At 36.8% G+C, this 23,118-nt stretch overlaps 1 protein-coding gene across 1 annotated transcript in view; it reads left to right on the plus strand.

Moving 5' to 3' along the window:
- Positions 1–8,665, plus strand: part of ksr2 (kinase suppressor of ras 2) — a 108,015-nt gene extending 99,350 nt beyond the window's left edge. Inside the window, exon 22 of the mRNA XM_053481548.1 lies at positions 8,250–8,665. Coding sequence (XP_053337523.1) covers positions 8,250–8,256 — 7 coding nt within the window. The 3' untranslated portion in view covers positions 8,257–8,665. The remainder of the gene's footprint in view (positions 1–8,249) is intronic.
- Positions 8,666–23,118: the final 14,453 nt, after the last annotated feature.

Here is a 23,118-nt window from a genome sequence, read left to right on the forward strand (position 1 = left end):
GCTATGCAGTAAAATCTCTTGTGAGGACCCTGCGGCCCAGCAGACTTCAGCAGATTCCAACCTGTCTGCAGATTTGCATGGTAAGGCCCCCAAAAAGCCCTGGATGTTGGAAAATAATATAATAATCCCAAGAAGAACAAGAAAGGCCTTCACGCACTGACGTAATAGGACTGATGTCATATTGCTTGGACCCTAATAAATATTTTACTATGACAGGCTACAAAGTGCCTAAAGAGTGTCACAATTTACACTAACAAATACTAAGTTCAGCAGCAGCCTCATTTCCCCTCTTGTCTTTTCCAATCACTCAGCGGTAAATAATTATCGTCCCGATCATCTGTCCTTATCTGCATAAATTAGATTTTAGTTCATTATGCTTGAATGATTTATAGGTTACTGTGTGAGCCAGAAGAGTCCTTTGGGAAGCTGGGAGGACTATTTCTTAAGTCTACTTTAAAGATAAAATAAGGTCTAAAGCAATGACGGGGAGGTTCAGGACTTTTGCACAGTACCGTATGACTACGGAGGCGTCCATATGACTATCAGCATGACTATGGAGCTTCCGTCCATAGTCATCATCGATCACGGCTCCACGCGCATACACTCTGGGTGTAGACAATCTGTCCTCTTCACGTAATTTTCCATAATACCCAGATCTCGAACCGCTTATAGATCTGCCGCTACTGTTTCTGATGTCTATTTCAGGATCCCTGAGATCCTCCAGGGATCCACTGTTTTTTTTTTGGTTTTTCAAAATTTGTACAGTTTAATCATTGTAAATGCATGAAAGAATGACGAACTCTTTAACAAAAAGATCATCTGTAACGAATAGTGCTTAACTAGAATAATATCATACATATTCTAATATTTCGAGATCATTCAGGGTAACATCATTAGACAGCTTTTTAAAAAAATGTAAGATAAACATTTTAAACACTGAATGTGATATTATCTGGTTTATTCTATAAGGTTCTATTGTATCAGGTTGGAGTCAGGAAGGAGAGTGATGTATAAACAGGAAGTGCTTGATCATCTTTCCAGGTGTGTTCATGGTGCCATGGAGCTCGGTTAGGATCTGTAGCTGTATATGAAATTCAATTTCACGACGAAATTACAAATCGTGTGTCTTTCTTTCTTTCTTTCTTTCTTTCTTTCTTTCTTTCTCACCTTACACGTTCCTTATGACTTTATTTATGAATTCATGTTTGAGTTTATTATGTATAATTATTTTTCTTCTTCTTCTTCTTATTATTATTATTATTTTTGTTTTTGTAATTGTGTATGGATATTCAGTTGACTTTTCTCCATGATTGGGTTCCTGTACTGTAGGTTGTAGGTGTGTACAGTAAATGCTTGTAATTACAGATGCCTTATGGTGCACAGCTTAGTGACTGCTTTATTCATCACAAGCTCTTTATTTTCACTCATCCTTTATGACAAAAAAAATATATACAACAATAAAAAATGTTCATTTTGGAATTTTATTATGTTTTTCAGTCCTTTATTTTGTTCTCCTCTTCCTTGTTTTTTTTATGTTTCTCATTTTATGTTGACAGAATTCAATATAGAGTTTACTCCAGACTTAAATAAGCAGAGAATAATAATAATAAGAATAAAAATAATAAGCAGAAATATTTTCAGGGGTTTCCTTCAAGTTGTCTGGTTTAAACCGGAATATCTTTTGGGTTCAAACATCACAATTAAATGGATTGGCTGAGATAAATTGACACTAGTTCTTTGTGTAAGACAGCATAGTCCCTTTGTACTGTATATTCCCTCTGATATCTAGAATCCACCACAATCCTGGCAGGATAAAACACTTTAATTAATTAATACTGTATAGTTGCAAGCAGCGATGATCGGGTTCGAGCCACTTGCCCAGATGCACCAGAAAGGCAGCGGGCACAGTTGGTACATGCATTTAAAGATGACATACAGTACCAATACCATTATGACATAATTTTAAATTAGGGTAAATTTTATGTTAAGACCTTGAAAAAGCCCTGGATGCTGGAAAAAGCATCACACTGTGATGTCACTGAAAGTTATTAGCCAATTTGAGGCCGCATGAGGTGGCATGGATAAATGATGAGCCGTTATAATCACATGGATCAGAGCCCATCCCAGGGGACTTGGGGGCCATGAGCCCTTTGAATCCATTGCAAGGCACACATTCACTCAGTGGTAGCTCAGAGGGCTAAGAAACTGAGTTACTGATTGGAAGGTTGTCGGTTTAAGCCCCGGCTCCACCAAATAATTTTATTTATTTAGTTGCCGATGTTGGGCCCTTGAGCAAGGCTCTTCACCCTTTCTGCTCCTGGGGTGCAGTATCATGACTGATATACTGCCCTCTGACCCCAGTTATGCTGGTATATTAAATAATTTTACTGTGCAGTAATGTATATGTGACAAATAAAGACTTACCTTAACTTGCTTTACAAAATTCCTAAACTTTTTGTTAAAAAAAAAAAATCCATATTGTCAGGTTCCAGACTTACGTAAGGTAATATCCACCACAATTATGCGTTTGTGGGAAACAAGTTGTATCTGGAATTTAAGCAATTTGAATTAAACATGCATGAAGCTTATAAAAAAAGAAAAAGAAAAAATTAGCTTTTTGTGCATGGCTAGATGTCCAAAAACCCTCTACAACCTAATTATCCTGAAAGAAGCATCTCAGAGGTGTTCTGCTCTCCAGAGAAGGTCTAATTAATTATTAATTGGAAGGAAAAAAATTGCATAAAAAAAAAAAAAAAAATATATATATATATATATATATATATATATATATATATATATATATATATATATATATATATCGTGTTCATTTTAATTGCCTAGTTCTGGAGTTAACTCTATTTATTCAGTATCACACTTGTTTTTAATTAAATGTTCATTTGAAGCTGTTATTTAACACCAAAGACCGAAATACAGTGCATGCGAATCTTTTTGGAATCATGTGCAGATTTTATTTATTTACTTTATTTATTTATTTTTTTACACTCAAACTGCAGTTCAGATTTACATTCTTCGTTATATTTTTTCATACTGAAGGTGAGAATTTGCATTAGTATACGAATCTCTAATTATAACCTATTATTAATGTACCATCTTTAGGCTTTGATTATTAACTTGACAACTGTAATAAGTGTAATCAATACCACATATACCGTACTGTATATCTAAACAGGTTCAGTTGTATTACTTTAATAACTGGTTAAAACAAAAACCAATCTTCCTTTATTTCATTTATATTTAAAGCAGAGTGAGTCAGGTGCTTCATGATGATGCTGAATCACAGCAGGAAGACTCTCATGACCGATATCATCACTCCTTCCCGTTTAATTGTGCACCTGATAGCTCGAAGGTGGCAAAGGTTACAATAAACAGGTCTATTGATGACGATGGTGAGACATTTTTAGAAAAGAAAGTCAACACCCCAGAGAAGTGCATGCTTTACAATGCCATAAATATGAATGCTTTTATCGTATCAGAGTGATTTCTCCGGACACATCCAAGTTTTTACCATAATAACAAGACTGTCAATCAAAAGCCCGAGCATTTTAATTGAATCTGATCCGAGTAGGATGAGCAGACTTAGGGATCAGACTATACAGTGTTCCAATTACTCGTTTTTAGTACTCAAAGTCTAACTTACATAAAACTAAAGATTCTGGCACCAGTCTGGGGTGTTTATTTTGTCCGATGTAGAATCCTGAAAATGAAATTTGGAAAGATCCACTCAGGTGCACACTTTAATTTTTTTAGAATCATATCTTTAAACAAAAAATATAACTTAGATTAAAAATTCTGGTTTAAACAGTGTTTAGGTCTTAGTAATTAAATTATTTATTATCATCGAATGTCAAAAGGCTCTATGCAGGTGAGAGTAAAACATTATACTTCTATACACTGGCAACGGCTGCTCGTAATATTGAAAGAGAACGCCATCCGAATCTAAAAGTTGGCCGTTCAAGTCAAATCGGGACTTTTGATAAAATTTCGCACCTGTCTGTGTGAACTGTACACACAATTGTTATTCACCCACATCACTTGCACCTTACAGGAACTCGGCTAGGAGTTATTGTAACTTCTCTGTACAGTCCTGACCTCGCCTCGCGCCATTACCACATTAATGGAGTGCCTGGGAGGCCAGGGTTTCAAATGTGAAGCAGTCAGTTAAGCAGTCAGACTTGATGGTGTCCAAGCATGAGTTGAAACACTGGGATAAGTGCATTAGTGTAGCAGGGGTCTATATAGAGAAATAAAGTAAAAAACTACACCTACTACTCTCATTAGTAACTCAAGGTTACTATAACGGAACCATTAAAGACAATCATACAGGGATTGCTTGTTTAAAGACAGACGCGCGGCGCATTTTAATGGTTGCCATGTCTGTTAATATCGATTATTTTTTACAGAAACAAAAAAAACAACATTCTGACTTTTGTCCATTTTGTTCTTTAAGACAAAGGACAAACTTGACATAAAGGACAAAAGTGTCCCCTAGTAGGCTTTTAAATCTGGTGACACTCGCGCAACCACTATAAGCATTTTCACATATACCTACAGTATATAAGGTTGTACTGTACTATTTAGCCACCAAAATGATGAATAGAAACTCATCCAATGTTTCAAAGACATTACTTTGTTGCAACTCTTTTAGTTTTTCATCCTTTTTTTCCTCCATAATAGATTTCTTCTCATACGTTTTGCGTTAAAAAGGTCAAATATTTGAGCTTGAGGGTGTTAAAGCAAACCAAACCTGGACATTTTAATTATTTATTTTTCTCATCAGAAAATATGTTGTGTAAACTGAAAAGACAAAAAACAAGCTCATTCTTCAGGCTACAGGTACAGTATTTAGGCGTCTCGTGATTTTTATGTGGGACGTTCAAACTAATAACGCAGCTCAAGTGACTAGTTTGAAAAGCATCTACGTGTCGTTGACGTGTGTGGGCTTTTCTTTAACCTGTCGAAATGCACCTACATATTTTCTTTTTCTAAGCTATTACTCATTAGTCAAGATCAGGAGATTAAAAAAGAACAAAAAGAGCTGAGCAGTGAAAGGACTGTGCAGTATGAAGCACCAGGTTAGCAGACTTCTGGTGTAAGTGTGAGTCAGCTTTTGGTTACTATTTCCCATATTACACTCTGAAACAATAATTGAATCTAGCATTGAAAAAAAAAAAAGGTTCCACAGTTTGTACTTATGAATTGAAGATTGAATGCAGGTCCCTGTACCAGGAGCTACTGTACACTGCCTGGGCAAAAAAAAAGTTGCACACTCAAAGATCTTATTCAATCTTTTTAATTCTTTTCATCTTGGCCAATGCATGTGTGTTTATGATTCCTCGTGTTCCATACATCCTGGAATATGGCTGAACAATCTGAGAAGAAAAACTCAATAGATATGATAACCTGGTCAGGTCATCAGGTCGAGATCATAACACTGCCTCCTGAGGCTTGTACAGTGGACACTATGCATGATGTTTGCATCGCTTTATGCGCTTCACTTCTTACCCTGACACGCCCATCACTCTGGTATAGGGTCCATCTGGACCCCTCAGATCACAGGGCAAATTTTCAGATTCAAAGATCCCCTGATGAGGCTTTTTACTGCAGCTTTACAAAGACATTCAGTTAATGGTTCAGTGCAATTTTCCCCAAACCCTACAATGCAGCGGCCTCAACAAAAACATATAAAAGTTATATACAGTCTATAATACCATGCAAAAGTCATGAGCTTCCTCTTATTTCTTCATATTTCGATTTGCTTTCTTATGTTTTAAGGTACTTTTGAGGAATAGTTCTCTAGGCTTTCTTGGCTCTTTAGTTTTTGTATCTAATTTTCAATCCAGTTCAAGAAATTTTTTTTTCTTTCTTTTTTGAACCAAACAGTGACTATCATCATTCAAGCATCAAAAGCATCTAACTTAGGGCATGAAGCAGTGAGAAACAGGTGCAGATGCTGACAGATGATCAGGCCGGTGATTAGTTACTGCTGATGCTGAATGCTGATTGGTTGGAACAGACGAGAGGGGAAATGAGGTCGCTGCTGAGGTTGTTACATAAATAACAGTTTTTTTAAATTGCACCTTTAGTCATTTTGCACCCTGTGACAATGAAACATTCGTTACCATTTCCTTAATTGAATCTACAGCGTTTCATTTATTTGAAAAGAAACAGATCAACACTTTTTAATACTTTTTTTTTAACAAAGGCTTCCGATAGAGAGAGAGAGAGAGAGAGAGAGAGAGAGAGAGATCGATGGTCGGTGGAACAACAGTAGATACAGTACTAGTAGAAAACCCTAAAAATGCAAAGGATACTTGAGAAATGCTCATTTAAACAAAGAACAGTTCTTTTTAGAGAGCCTGAAGCATCCAAGCAACCCTTAAAGAAGTTTTTCAAAGAGTTTATATTACATATACTAAAGCTTTTGTACTGTAATCTACTGTATATTATTATATATTCTAGCCTGTTCTTCGGGCTGATAAGTGCTGATTAAACCTAAATGTGTTCTTGCACTAGCAATTCCTGAACATTTTCCTTGACTCAAGTGACATGTAAAAGTCTTAAAGGTTAAGTTAATACATACTGTATGGACATGGATAGAGTGCATGCCTTTACTAATGACCTCACTGATAACAACCATCCTTGAACACTTGAACCCTCATTAGGTCCAACGTGATCAACTTCTCAGAATAGAATATCTTATTAATATTTATAATATTAATATTAATTAATTAATTAATAATTAATATATTAATAATTAATATTAATTAAATACCTTTAACCTTACAAACCTGACCTCAAGCTTTTGTTAAAATATCTGCCTTTTTCTTCTTTTTTTACTGGCCATGGCCAAACTCCACCAGATTCTTTAACCACATTTAATCATTTCTAACTGTTTCAAACAGCTTCGAAAGTGAAAAAAAAATTTTTTCCAGTATTGTTCTCATTATGCAACAGTGTTCACAGTTTAATTAAAATTAATTAAAATTTCAAAGATGGAAGTGTGTACTGTATATACAGAACATGTGTGCCTTAGCCAGAATGTCTAGTGCTAATTTTGTATTTATTAAATTACTTTAATTCTGTAATCATTGTACCTTTAATTATGATATGAAAGCTTATACAAGGCGTGTTCAAGTCAAAGTGGGACTTTTGCTTGCGCACCATTAAATAACACAGTTATGAGAGTAAAAGCTCCCTTTATTTCTTTATATAATCCCATTCTAGACTAATGCACTTAGCGTTTCAGCTTAAAAGCTTTCCCAATACGCAATATTATTCATGATTGGACTGTTTGAACTGCTGGCCTCCCAGGAACTCCTTCAATGGCGCAAATATGAGGAAGTGGCGTGAGGACATTATGGCATGATGTGGCAATAACTCCCAGCCGAATTCCTATAATGTGCAACCGGTGCACTGGGCAGTACGAGGTTGTACGCAGTCCTGCAAAAACAGAATGCCATTGGTGATCAAATCCGGCTTTTTTCCATTAAGGGAAAGCAGTGCCTGGAAGGCCAGCGTTTCAGCAGTGATGATGAAAATTCAAACTAAAATTTTTATTTGTTACATACATAGTCATACAAAGTATGATATGCAGTGAAATGCTAATTCAATTGCTGATGACCTAAGAATTAAAAAGAATGTTTAATAAGAATTTTACACATTAGAAATATATGAAAAAATAGGTAAAGTTTAAGCTGTAAAAAAAAAAAAAATAACATTATGTACAAATAATAAAATAAAATAGTATGGAAATGGAATGGAATATAAAAACCATGTCCAGTCATGAGCAAAACAATGTACAGAATGTGCAGAATAATTCATACTGACATCAAGCAGGCCGTGGCTCTGGCATACTTTCTATCTTGTATCCGAACACTCGTATCGTATTCCACGCATTACTGTAGCAGGGGATTATATAGAGAAATAAAGGGAGTTTTTACTCTTATAACTGTGTTCTGTTATTTCGCACAATCAAAAATCCTGGTTTGACCTGAACGCCCCCTTGTAGATATCTCATAAGCTATACTAATTTCTATCATCTGTTACTTTCATACCAGATTCCACAATAATGGTGAGTCCAAATCACCAAGACCTTGCTTACTATACATCATACACACAACAGCATAACCAAAAAAAAAAAAACCCCAACCCCTTAAACCTAAGGTTTTATGTCTTTCTATAAAGCCTGATATTTTTCTCTATATGTGTTTTCCTTCCTTTTTTCACAGGCTGTAGCAGTAACGGACTGCCTCCTGTTCCCCGTCCGCTCCGCTCCACCAACACCCAGCTCGCATCAACCATCATATGACAGGAAGTCTTCCCACTGACTTCCTATGGTCCTTTTACATACTATATAGGAGGGGGTTGGTAATGCCATGCTAACTGCCGAGCAGAGAAGCCATTTAATTTCCTGGATGCAAACCCGGATGATTTGGAACGATATCAGAGGTACGAGAGTATCCAAAGTTCTCCCTCGCTCCATATGCTGTTACCGGGCTCTGGTTCCGGTGTTCCTCAGCTCGATTTGGGTTATTTTGCATTCTTGCTTGCTTTTACATGCCTCATTAAAAATGAAAACACATGTTCATACATCATCATCATCATCATCATCATCACCAACAGACAATATGCAAATGATTGTAATTTCAAGTTAGTCATCATTATTTATTTATTTTCATATACTTTATTTTGGACATGCACATGCTGCTCAGTTTCTCTAAAAATGGACCACTTTGGCTATAACCACTTCTTTTTTTTTTCTCCCTTCTTCAACTCACACTTATTTCCAATAAAAAGATGTTCAAGGAGCAGTTTGTAATTTTTGATCGGAAAAAAAACAACGAGATTTTCTGTTCTTCCAAAACACCCAATTATTTGTTAAAACCATGTATTTATTAGCTCAGATAGATTATTATTATTATTATTTTTTTAAGAAAATAGGGCTTTGTTCCATATACACAGTAGGCGGAGCTATTTTCAGGGCCAGAAAAGTGCAGCATGTTGGCTTAGTGGTTAGCACTGTGGTCTCGCACCTCCAGAGTTTCCTGAACAGGCATTATGACTTTATTGATTATCATGAGTAATAATAAAAAAAAGTGTATGTTACAGTAGCAACCCATCCAGCAATCCATCTGGCAGATGGCCCCAGACCCCTGGTCATACCGTATACTGCATATCGGCTGTGCAATATTCAAGCCCTATCTTGAGTCACTATTTTAGATATGAGATATGAGATACAGTATGGCAATATTGCATTGATTTGCTCAACCATCTAGATATTTTTACATAGGGTGCATTCACACTAGGCATGACTGCTTAATACTGTGCCTGAGGACGATTCCTCTTCATTCTCCACTTCACCGTTGGTCAGCTTACATGTTAATATGTAATACCCTTACTTGGAGCACCCATTTTTTATTTACACTCTCTGAGAGAGTAGGTGGTAGGGAATGCGAGCTGCCAATAAATGCAAAGAAAAGTACACATAAATCAATCTTCACACTATTCCTAGTATTATTGATATTTTGGAATGACCTTTCAGCCTGCCGTCCTACTTTATTAGCTATGGTTGTACATTTCTCAGGCTTTCATATTCGATTCGAACTATTCCTGAGTACACAGCAGCTTGATGCATATCCTGAAATGGGCCCAGGCTTTTATGTTTATGGTATTTAAATGTACTAGATTTTGGGGGTACTCGGACTCTAGCATGAAAGCACACTTAGATTCCATTTTGAATTATTGTATTTAATGTTGCAACTAGTGGTCAGAATGGGAACTGCAAGATATCCATTAGGGTGGGAATCACGCTGCCCCAGCTATGACGCTTTAAACTTTGTTTCAGTGGAGGAGGAGCAGTGAAGAGGACTGATGCATGTAGACAATTCATGGTAGTGACTAGTGTTCTGTGTTATAGAAATCTACATTAAGATTGTTACAGACAGGGTCCAGTCCCTCCCATGACCTGAATATGATAAGCATAGAGAATGAAAGAGAGTCTATCCTAAACAAAATAATTTCTATTTTATAATATACAGTTTTTCAAAAATTATAAAAGGATTTCGGAGTAAATAACGTTGCTGCAGTACATTTAAAATGCGTGCATACCGCGGTGTGAAAAAAAATCTGTCTTCCTTTTTTCACACCGAAGTATTTTGGATTAGTTTTAGTTTACTTTTTTTTTTTTTGTCTGATTTATAAGCTATAATATGGTTTGAAAGTTTGCAGAAACCTGGCAACCACCAAGATATTACCTTAAATACAGTTAAAAGTTAAACATCAAAAACCACTTAAAACAAGCTCAAAGACTGTATGGTATTGACTTAAACTGCCTATTACTGGGTTCCTTCCTTCACTAGAATTCACTAGACAGTATCCTTGTACATAATTAAAATTTGATTAATCAATTTTAATTGATCTTGAGTTATTGTTTCTGAGGCCATGTTGTTATTAACGGTAAGTCCTCATGCACCACCAAAATCTATGGTCACTTTTCTATCATGGCCCTTTGGTTTTGGTGAACATACTTATGGTACCTAATGTGGATTTAATGATTTTCCATTAAAAAGATGCCAAATTTGATACTGAACTACTGTACATTTTATGCCAATTTTGCAGCGCCATCATTAAAAATTTTTTTTAGTATTATTTCTTGTCTAGAAACAGTGTTGAAAAATTACAAACTGCTCCCTAATTGGCCCTCGTTCCATTATGGCTTTATTCCTAATGGTCCTACTGGTGTTACTTTGAGTTTTACTGGGACAAGGATGGCATGAATGTTGGAATGACAGGTGGATCGTGGGATAACTGTGTGTGAAATACCCCTCCTCCCACCATCCACTCCAAGTGCGTGTGTGTGTGTGTGTGTGTGTATTTTCTGGTGCTTGTGCATTCCGGTTGCGTTCTCCAGAGTTCCTCAGATTCCCCAGCCGAGGTGCATGGCACTGAATGCATGGAAACTGTGGGAGTTGTTTTCAGCATGCCCGAAAGCGTTTCATCCAAAAATGCTTCACAAACAAGACATTGTTTATCATCGCATTGCTTAATAAGAAGAGAATACCCTCATGGCTGATTTATGTAATGTTCTCGAGTAAGAAAATGTGAAAGAATATTCAGATCTGGCATTTTTAATGCACTTTTTTTTCTCTCATTGAATGATTCATGTTTTTTTTTGTTTTTTTTGACGATTAAGAAATATTTTAGATATCCCTGCCTACAAACAGAATAAAGAAAGTGCTAGAGAGGATTAATAAAATGTATTTTGATAGCCTGTCTAATTTAAGGTGCACAGCACACATCTGTCTTCACCTCTGGTTTGGAATTTGCACACCAGGGTATCTTTCATATTCTAAGTACAGTATGCATCATCTTATGGGAAATTTATTATTTTAGGATTTTTTTTTTAACAGTAAAAATATCACTTATATGCCCGTTTAACTTATTTGAAGGATAAAACCTCCCAGTGACTACATGTACAGTACATTGATTAAATTTTCCTCCCGTACTCGCTTGGCTCTGGACGGCACTGGTACCCGATCCAGGGTGATTTTGAGCATGGGCACAGCATGCATAAAAAGCTTAGCGTGCTTTCTGGCCCCACGTCTGCAGTGAAGGTGTGCTTCACAAAGACTAACGCTGCGAGACACTCTCTAATCTCCGTCTGTGAAATAGTTGCAGAAAAAAAAATCATTTCATTTATCTCCAACCAAATTTTTTTTTTTAAATCTTCATTGCACAATGCATGGGTATATATACTTTTTTTTTTTTTGGGTGCTTCTATCCTCTCAAAAATCTGTTAAATTTACGCGCGTGTGTGTGTGGGAGTGAATGTGAAATCGATTCTAACTTTTAATCGGTGAATGTATTCACATCTCTAATAAACTTCCCATTTTAGCTCTTTTTTGTTTGAATTAGTTCAAAATCAGCAGTTCGAAATCACATCACATCACATCACATCAGCATCAATGCCGAACCCTCACCACTACACTTCATCTGCTCACCGAGACAGAAAGCAGCCTGGTATCACACACCGGAAAACAAAACAAAAAAACAAACAAGACAAGGCTGGATCAGTCGATGTGTATATTCTGTACAGTCATATTTCTAGAAGTTTTTCTACTCTTGTACACTGGATGATATTTATAATCACAAATGTTATGAATGTTCTCTCTGAAACACTGCAGGCCTTCTTACCAAATCTGTGTTTTTGTTTGTGAAGCTTTTGGTCAGGTTCAGCTGTTGCCCAGAGAAATAAAGAATTATTTATGAAATCGTGCTTGTCTGGTCGTAATTGTGTGGATTCCTTTGTTTTTGTTTTTTTCATATGATACCCCTGGCTCAGTTTAGGACTTGGGTTTAATATCAGTATTATGAGATTACATAAATGTCATTTAAATATTCAAGGAAGATACAAAATCAGTTTAAAATATATTTTATTATTACATGATTTGTATTATATAAGCATTACAAATTAAAAGGAGAGTAAAATAAGGTAAAATATGAAAGGAAATTTAAAACTAGATTAAATGCTAGATCAAATACAAGTTCCCTTTGGGATTAATAAAGTATCTATCTATCTATCTATCTATCTATCTATCTATCTATCTATCTATCTATCTATCTATCTATCTATCTAGAGTAAATAAATTTAATAAACGAATAAATGAATGAATAAAGTGATTTGTTGTCACCTTACACCTCCAGGGTCCGGGTTCGATTCCCGGCCAGGTTTGATTCCCACCTCTATGTGCATGGAGTTTGTATGTTCTCCCCATACTTGGCGGGTTCCCTCTGAGTATTCCAGTTTCCTCCAACAGTCCAAATACATTCAGATAAGGCTAACTGGTGTTACCAAATTTCCCAAAGTGTGTGAAAGCATGTGTGTGTTCTCTGCAATGGATTGGCACCCTGTCTAGTGTGTACCCTCCTCATGACCTACTGTAAGTCTCCTGGGATAGGCTCCAGGCCCCCCACGACCCTTTATACAGGATAAAGCGTTATAGACAATGAGTGAGTATCTATCTATCTATCTATCTATCTATCTGTCTGTCTGTCTGTCTGTCTGTCTGTCTTAAGCAGTTTTTAGATCTCCATTAAAAAATGTAGCTACCTAGACCTAGTTCTATCCTAACATCACCAGACCAATATTACCAATTCTATTCACAATGACAAAACATTAACATAGTTAATTAACATATATATATAAAGGAAACATTAACATAGTATAATATAACATATATATATAAAGGAAATTTATAGGAAAGTCTGTGCACCTACAGTACATACAGTATTTGTTGGCTCTTATCAGCCAATTATGTGGCAAACACAGAGGGGGAACAAAACAAAAAACATTCAACGAGCAGTGAACGAGATAGCAGTGCTACAGAAGCATCTTGTTGTAGGCCAAACTGGCCAGACTGGTGTGAAAGCAAAAAGCACAATGTGATCCTGAGTAGAGGTGGAAAACCTCTGGAGACTCCTTACATAAATGGTATATAATCATATTTATTCTGTAAGCTTCAGCATGTCAATGATTATAGGTTTATTTTTGGTATATAAGTATATCCTTTTTTGGTTATTGTCTTTACAATATGCAGGTTGGAGTGCAAAAGTCTTAAACCATGCTTAAAATCTTGGATTAAAAAAAAAAAAAAAAAAAAAAAAAATATATATATATATATATATATATATATATATATATATATATATATATATATATATATATACACCTTATATTTATTAAAACCTATGTGGATTGCCAAAGCCTTAAACCTGATGTGTTAATAAAATACATGACATACACAGTAAATCCCCATTGTTGATTTACACTTCACTCATATTAACATGGCTGGGTCTTAATTAAACTCTTAAAGTTTTTTTTTTAATACTAAAGAATTTGCTGTGTAAAAACAGAGATTAATAATGTTTGTAGATAAGATAATTAAAGTTTTAGTAATTAAGAGTTTAATAATTGAAATAATTCTCTCAGTAAGAAAAAAAACTATTATAAACGACAGTAAAGAGAAGGACATAAGGGGAGGAAATAAGTTGGAGTGACTCAGAGTAACAGGAGCATATCAATAAAGGAGCGTTAGTCAGAATTTGCCCTGAGATATAATTAATATTCCAGATTTTCCTGTCCGTGTCCACATATTAAATTTAATGTGGTTTTCTCTTGGAAGTGACCAAAGGCCAGATGACTTCATTAGAAATTCACAAAAGACAGGGTGTTATGGCTGATGGGTATTCTCTGGGAAAAAAAATATATAATAAGCATGAAATCTTTGCAACTTATTCTGTTTCGTTTTAGTTTGTTGTGATGCAGAGACGTGTCTTGCTCGACTTCCTTGCAATCACAGAACCTGCATTTACACGAATCCTAACATTCCTAACAGAATAATCCCTGATTCCTGATCGGAATTAGTTTTCAAAGGGATGGAGAGAGGTGGTTTAAACCCTTAATAATCCATTCAGTAGAAAATATTAGCCATGTAAACACTTTTTCTGATTGTTTCTCTCTTGTTCTTCTTTCTGTGCATGTTTGCCCCACATGGGGTATATTAGGTCATGTGACCTAATAATAAGAATAACGGCTGCAACAAAACTAGTCTCAACTTTTTCGTTGGAGGCATTATATAGTACTGCGCAAAAGTTTTAAGCATCATATTATTTGTAGCGCAAATTTGGTTCTACATGGACAATTTATTTGCACTACCTCAACTCAGCTCTGTGTACTGGCGTACATTATCTCAGTGTATCGCATTGTGTCGTGTTGTTACGCCTGTTTGCACGTTTGGACAAGTGCACTTGTCTTTTTGTCTATTTGTACTGTATTATTGTCCTTTATAGCTTCGTTAATTTATGGTGTTAATTGTTGTCTTAGCCAATTAGCTAGTTAGGGCCCAAGCACTATGACATCAGCCCTATGAGGTCCTAGTGCTCTTTTCTTCTTCTTCCTTAAGAATTTTTTTTTCAAGCCCAGGGGTTTTACAGGGCATACAGTAACATACTCAAAAAATCATGATCGACACACAGGTTGGAATCTGCTGCAATTAGGATGCCTGAGAGGCAGGGACCTGGGTGTAGCCATGACATAGCTCTTTCACACTTGCACATACACTATACATATAAAACCTGGTTTACATCTTATATATCATTAGGCTGAACAACTTTCTCATGGGCTCTACTCAACAGGAAGTCAGTTATTTTGGGTTGATTGCAAAATGCACCCAATGCAATTTATTATACTCCTCTTAGGGGATTTATACGATCACCACCAAACTAAGGAAATGTGATCTCAAGGCCTCGAGGATGCAAAATTGCCAAGGGATTTTTTATATTTCAAATTATTCAGCTGTGACAATGCCTTAAACATATGCAGAAAAGCGGCTATTAACTTCCTGAGTGACATCATATTAAGTAACATCACCTTGAGTGACATCATAGTGTGACGCTTTTTAACATGCTTTAAAAAGCACAGAGGTTGGAATCTGCTGCCATTAGGATAAAAAGTGGCTAAAAACTTAGTTTATAATGTATGTAGAATCTTGGTCCTGATGGAATGTTCTTCCATTTTATTGTACAATGAACTGTATATGTTTGAAATGACAATAAAAACCTACATAACTTGTAATATATGTTTATCATGTCTGTATTATTATGTATGAAAACATTGAACTGTACCTTACCTACTGAACCTACTGAACCTTAAAATAAATAAATAAATAAATAATATTACAGAATAATATTTGCATGCCTGTAAAGAAGTCCACATATTACTTCAGTACATATTCTCCAGCATGCTCAGTAAAACCTAACAGTATTTTTTTTTTTTCGTCTGAAGACTAGTATGTACAGTAACATGTTGCTTTATTCAGGCATGCAAATGTTCTTCTTAGATGTTATGTATTTATTAATTTTTAAGGTATGTTTGGAAATATTGGGTGGTTTTGTACATAATAATGCAGACATGATGGACATATATAACAAAGTGTGTACTAAAGATAACAGGGGGCCTAAGACTTTTGCACAGCATTGTGTATGTACAGTATATATTACTGTATGTTTCACATCTAAAAAATATAATAAATATACATTTTACAGTGAATACTTCATAATGACTAAGTAAAAACAGGTATTTATATAAGTATTCAGAAACATCACTCAGTACTTGGTTAAACACCTTTGGCAGCACTGATAGCATCAAGTCCGCTTGTTAATGATGCTACAAGTTTATCTTAATCTTTACTTTTGGATTAAGTTTAATTTTTTTGGGGGGGGGGAAGAATGTTTACTTTGGAGGTCTCTCCCATTCTTCTTGTAAAAATCAATCAAGATCAACCAGGTAAGATGGGCACAGCCATCAGGTTTCTCCAGAGATTCTTTATTGGGTTCAGGTCCGGACTCTGGCTGGGCCACTCCAAGACTTTCCCTGAGGTTTTCTAAAGTCACTCCTATGTTTGCTTGGCTTTAAGTTGTTGCCTTGTTGAAATAGAAACCGTCAGTGTCACCCTTAGCCTGAGAGCAGTCTGGGGAAAGTTTTTACTAATAATAACTGCAGATGCAGAAAAACATCCCTACAGCATGATGCTGCCACCACCGTGTTTAACTGTAGGATTTTTTTTTAAATAAGATGATTCTCAGTGCCTGATTTCTGATTCCAGATAGATTAATCGATGTCATCAGACCAGAGGATTTTGCTTCTCCTTCTCTGAGAGGACTCTCTCTCTCAAACTCATAGAAGCCTATCATATGCCTTCTAGCGATAGATGGATCACACTACCGCTGTCTGGTCACTGTACCATAGAGGGCTGATTGGTGGAGTGCTGCAGTGATAGTAAGGCTCTCCCATCTCTACAAGGGAACTCAGAATGTTATTTATGGTGATCCTTGGGTTCTGGTTAATTGTCTGACTAGGGCTCCAGTTACCCAGTTTTGCTGGGCAGCCAGATTTGGGAATATTGGTTGTTGTTCCAAACTCTTCCATTTTAGAATAATAGTAGCTACCACGTCCTTGGGCACTTTCTATGCTTTAGAAAGTTTCTTGTATTCTTTCCCCATTAACTCAACCTCATGGCTCTACTGTAAGATCTTACTGTATATAGACAGGTGTGTGCCTTTCCTAAATATATCAAATGAATTCAGTTAGTATGGCATGGTTACTGCAGCCTCGTACCTCCAGTTCAGAGGGTTCGTTTCCTGCCTCGGATCGGTGTGTGTGTGGAGTTTACTTGTTCTACTCGTGCTTGGTCCTTGAGGTTTTACTGTGGATGGCCGCCTGGTCAAAACCCTCCCATTTTCTAACCACGCTTGGGACTGGCACTGCATGCAGTGGCTGGGGTGTGTGGGGTGTAGGGTTAAGGATCTTGCCCAAGAACCCAACAGTGGTGACCTGGTGGTGGCAAAGCTCGAACCCCTAACCATCTGTTAAGCAACCCAGAGCCATATCCGCCTGAGCCACGACTGGCCACGTAAATGCAGAAATGTTTATCCTTATTATTAAAAAAAAAAACACATTTACTTATATTTTTTTTATTATTGATTTTTTTCCTTTCTATTAATCTTAATGTACATTCATCATGTATTGCACACACACACACACGCACACACACACACACACACACACACACACACACACACACACACACACACACACACACACACACCTAAAGGAATTCGTAGGAAATCTGCCAAGTACATGGAAAACAACAAACACAGACCAAAGGTGAGATTTGAACCCAACCCTGTAGATGTGGGCCACCTTCATACCATTAATGATTTCTTTCTTTTCTCTTTTTTTCCTTTGAAGTTATTTTTTGATGCATTCATTTCCCTAATGTTTTTGCCCTAATTCACTGTTTACCTTAATGTTTTTTCAGTCTTTTATTTTATTTCACAATTTATTTTAAATCTAAAATCTTTATTTTCCTTAATATTTTTTTGTCAATTCATTGTTAACTCAATTCTGTCTTTTTTGCATTAATTTAACTTACTCTTTTTCTTGATTATTTATTTCTCAAAATAATGCATTATATGTTTTAAATTGCAGTGTTCCTTTAATTTTTTTTTTTGCCTTCTTCATTTCTTTCCCTTATTTATTTTTCTATAATGTATTATTAATTCTATTATTTATTCTATAACCAATTCATTCTTTTCCCTTAATGTTTTCTCTTAAATTATTTCATTTTCCCTAATGTTCTTTTTTCCCTTTTTTCTTTTATTATTTTGCTTGATGCATGCTCCTTCTTTTACTTATTAATGCAGACTTTTTCTTAACTCAATCTTTTCTTAACGTTTTCTCCGAATTTCTTTTCTCCGTAAGTCTTTCTGCCTGTCTGTAAGTCAGAACTCAGTCTAACTCTCTGCTGCCATGTTAGCTGACACAGCTCTTTGTCCACACATGCAGAGCGGGGCGTTAGGGCGCCTATAAAGGCCACTAGTGCCGGGCATCTGATATAAAAGCTCTGCGTGTGAGAAAAGGACCTGCAGAGTTCTCTAAGACAGGGGTGCCATTTTTTTTTTTTCCCTTGGAGCTCCCCTGCTTGTATTTAGGAAAAGCTTACCAAAAAAAAAAGGGTCTAAGGGGGCACCAGGGGGTCTAAGAGAAGACCTGTGGTGTTAAACTATTTCTAAAGGAGGATCAGTACTTTCTAAAGGTCGAGTGTAAATCTGTAACTTTTAGGAATTTTTCATAAGTTTTAAGTTAAAAAACAAACTGATTCTTAAACTTTCGTGCTGCATCAAAGTGAAACAAAACAGTCCGGCTTTATATAATTAATCTTCTAAATACAATAAATGGTCTCACGAAGCACCACCAAAAGCACGGCCGGAGAAGGAGCTAAACGCGAGGAAGCAACAACGTTCCCATGGCAACAGGAGGTATTTGGCCAATAACGATGATGATAAATTTTTCCTCGCCGCTGAATGATTGAATATAATATAATAATAAAAATCAGAAAATAGGTGTTAAAAATGCTTAATAAGGAGTGTGTTATTAACACTACCTGACTGTGATGATCAGAGGCACGTTACTGAATGTCTCAGACTCGTCCTCTGGTATGACTTAAGAAGTTTTTTTTTTCTTCATGTCCCTCTGTCACTCTGTCTTTTGCATACAAGCCAAAAAAAAAAATCCTCTGTATAAATAGTAACAGCTGCAATTCTAGTTACAAGTCCTGTGCTTGGGCAGCGTTGAATGAGTTTGTGCTTGTGTGTGTGTGTGTGTGTGTGTGTGTGAGAGAGAGAGAGAGATATGGAGACAGAGAATGGGAAAGAGAGAAAGAGAGAGATGTAGAGAATGAGTGTGTGATGGGGCCGTGTGGTTTCATTAGGGAGGCAGATGGTAGCACTCTAGTCGGAAGTGATTGACATAATGACACCAGCAGCCAGCAGGCCATGCGTCTATCTGTGCCTTCGTGTGTGTGTGTGTGTGTGTGTATGTATTTTAACATCTCAGAGTGAAATATCCATGCTCCACTTCTGTGTGTGTGTGTGTGTGTGTGTGTGTGTGTGTGTGCGCGCGCAGATTTGCTTGTCAGTAAAAACAGACATGAAGACGCAAAGAAGGCATTTCTAGGATAAATTTAAAGATGGACAAATTTTTAGCCAAAAATATGATGTAGAACATAATAACGAGTTTAGTAGAAATTCGAATGTTTTAAACGAGCATAATAAGCCATAATAAGTCAAATGTAGAATAGAGCACTGTAGTCAGAGTGCAGGTGTCAGGTGTTATACTGTACATACTGTACACACAGCACACCTGGAGCAGGGACAACATATCTGATGAATGAAGGCGTAAAACTGATTTACTGACTCTAAAGCATATGAACGGTGTAAACATTTTTAAATAGGCTGTATGTCTGTAGATTGACCTTTAAAAACTGGTGGATAACTTGTTCCCAAACATGCATGCGTGTAGTGGTTAGCACAGTCGCCTTGCACCATCAGGGTCCAGGTTCGCTTCCCGTCTTCTTTCCGTGCTTGGTGAGTTTCCTCCCACGGTCCAAAAATATGCAGATCAGGCATTCGTCCGTAGTGTGTGAGTGTACTGTATATGTGTGCGCCCTGTGGGTGCCCGTCTCATGCCCTCAGGACAAATGATATAGATAATAAATGAGTACAATTTATTTGCACATTACGGGAACTCGGCTGGGAGTTATTACTACATTCCCCGTACAGCCCTTACTACAAGACATTTCCACAATTTTGTGGCTTTGAAGGAGTTCTCAGAATTTCAGACATAAATCAGACAGGGAGTCCGATCATGGCTCCGGCGTACTGAGAAAACTTTTGACCTTGATGGTGTCCAAGCACTAGTGAAAGGCTGGGATAAGTGCATTAGTGTACTCAGGGCATCCACCCCGGCTGGTGCACGAACCCTGTGTAGTGCACAATGCCAAGTTGGAAACACCAATCAGTCTAAAGTGCATTAGTTGCGAGTGTTGGAGGAAACCCACCAGCATGGAGAAAGCATGCAAACTCTTGCTTTAAAGTTACACCTTTAATATGCACTTTAAAATACATTTCTTGAAAAGTGATATGATACACCTGTCACACCTGACAATGCTGTCTTTCGGATTCTCTCTCCCTCTCTCTCTCGCTTCTTGCTGCTGTCTTTCCTCTGTTTTATATCAGATGCCGGACCCTCATTCTAGCGTCGACTCCGCACTCAGTGCTTAGATGGTTATCCGAGTGACTGATGAGTACATCATCTCCCAAATCTCTTTTGTGAACGTGTGTAAGTGTTTATGCATCAATGTGTTTGCGTATCTGAGTGTGTATGTGTGTGAATGTGTGTGTGCCTGTCTGTGTGACCTGATGCTATTTTCATTAAGGGGCTGCATTCCCCTTTCTGTGAATCTGTGAATATGCTAAGAGTCCCAAGGGAAATTATATATATATATATATATATAAATAAAAAGATGATTGACAGAAAAGCAGCTCTCCTGAGCAACCTTCACAGCTCGGAGGCGAAAGAAATTCCACAGCAAGCGATCCGAGCGTGCCATGAGAGAGAACCTGCAGAGAATGAAACTCAAAAAATGTAACAAAAGGCAAAACAAGCTCGAGACATTGGCACTATGAAGTCGTTGGCTTCCTTTTGATCTTGACGTGCACCGTGTTATACTCGTTTCCGGGACAGGAAATTCTTTGTGTACGGCGGCAGATAAGAAAAAACACAGTAGGACTCATACAAAGCTTAAATCCAACTTGTACAGTACCTTGTACGCATCATGCAAACCGTGCGTTTCCTCTGTGCTTCTCGTTTCCTCTCCATATACAGTATACCATGGTTTAAACTGTATTGTGAAGTCTTTCAATATTTCCTGTTGAGTGAATTCAGAGCCATGAGTTTCCTCATGTACAGTACAGTAAGTGCTTTCTCACACCTTCATGGTTGGGGGTTTACTCCGGTTACTCCAACACAACTGCTCCAAAGTTTGTGCACCCCTTCTAATTTCAGGATCTTTCCTTATTTTTTTCTCCATTGCTGTAAAACAATGTTGCTGATATTGAGATGTATTTGCTACTTATGCTTTGTAAATCCTTCTAATCTGAGGTGATTTTAAGGTTAATTGGTGAGGCTGGTGACTCTAAATGACCTTATACTATACTTGCACAAGAACTGTTCCAGAACAGCTGACTTTCATGTCTTAAAATAATAACTGACTATTGGATTTGGACTATGTCTTCTGTCTTATAACTTTTGATTGGTATGTTGTAGGCTTAATAGGGTATTTAAATTGCCCCTAGTGTATAATTCAGCATGTGAATGTACAGTATGTGTGTGTGTGCGCGCTTGTGCCCTGTGATAGGACCCCCCCCCCCACCAACTCTACACATGATAAGCGATATAAAATTAAATGAATAAAAGACTAAACATCCTGACAGTTTTGTTCTTTCTTGATTTCCTCATTAGTGCCATTACTGTGTTTGACCGCCGCTTTGCTCTTCCACTCACAAAGAAGATTTCAATTTATGAAAATTATCTCAAACTCACCCAAATCCCAATTTCCAAGATATCTCCTACTGTATATTATAAAACAGCTGTTTATTTTTGTTGATCCTTATAATAATAAGCTTATGACCTGGCAGGCTTTGTTTATATACAGTAAGGGAAAAAGCACGGATCCATGGATTGTATGTACAGTAAAGTAACCTTTTTTCCCCCAAGTTATGAGACATTCCTGAAAGTAAGGAAGTGAAATAATGAAGAATTTGTTAGAAAACGTTAATGGAACTTGGTGGACTCTTTAGGAACCTAATGGGGTTACGTCGGCAGTGGCAAGGAAAAACTCCCTGAGATGGCAATAGCAAGAAACCTTGAGAGAAACCAGACTTTTTGCACATTAGATGAAATCTGCAGTGATTAAATGGTATTTACCTTAAAAACACATTATATTTAACTCACCACTGACCACAGCTCTCTCTCTCTCTCTCTCTCTCTCTCTCTCTCTCTCTCTCTCTCTCTATCATTGCATGGGATGGACTTTCTACAGCCTTTGATTTATATAAACAAACTGAAACAAGCTTGAAATACTTCATTTTAAAATAAACAGGTTTTTTTGGCTAATTAAATTAAAGGACTTTTCTACTGGAAGTTTTTTGAATTCAGGACCTGTTAAAGACACTGCCATAGGCAAAGAAACACTTTGGAGAAGAAGTTTGATTGACTAAAGCAGCCATAATTAGACAGACAGACAAATAGACATACAGTGTATATATGTATAATATAAAACCTCAGATTGCAACTAACGTGGTTTGTTCCACAAAATGAGCAAAGATTTTTTATAAATTTTGAGAGAGAGAGAGATATTTGCACCTTCAGGAACGAGGGTTTGAGTCCTCTCGGGTCTACTCTTAGAGTTTGCATGTTCTCCCATTGTTGGTGGGTTTCCTCTGGTTGGTCTGGTTTCCTTCCAAAATAGAAAGTAATACAGAATAGGCTAATTGGAATTCCCAGGATGCACGTAGTGTGTGAATGATGACTTGGCACACTGTCCAGGGTGTATCCCATGCCGAATCTCATGGGATATGTTTCAGGCTTCCTGCGACGCTGTACAAGATGGAACAGAAAATTTATAAATGATAAATATT

Source organism: Clarias gariepinus, chromosome 21 (genome assembly GCF_024256425.1).
Source record: "Clarias gariepinus isolate MV-2021 ecotype Netherlands chromosome 21, CGAR_prim_01v2, whole genome shotgun sequence".
Taxonomy (NCBI): domain Eukaryota; kingdom Metazoa; phylum Chordata; class Actinopteri; order Siluriformes; family Clariidae; genus Clarias; species Clarias gariepinus.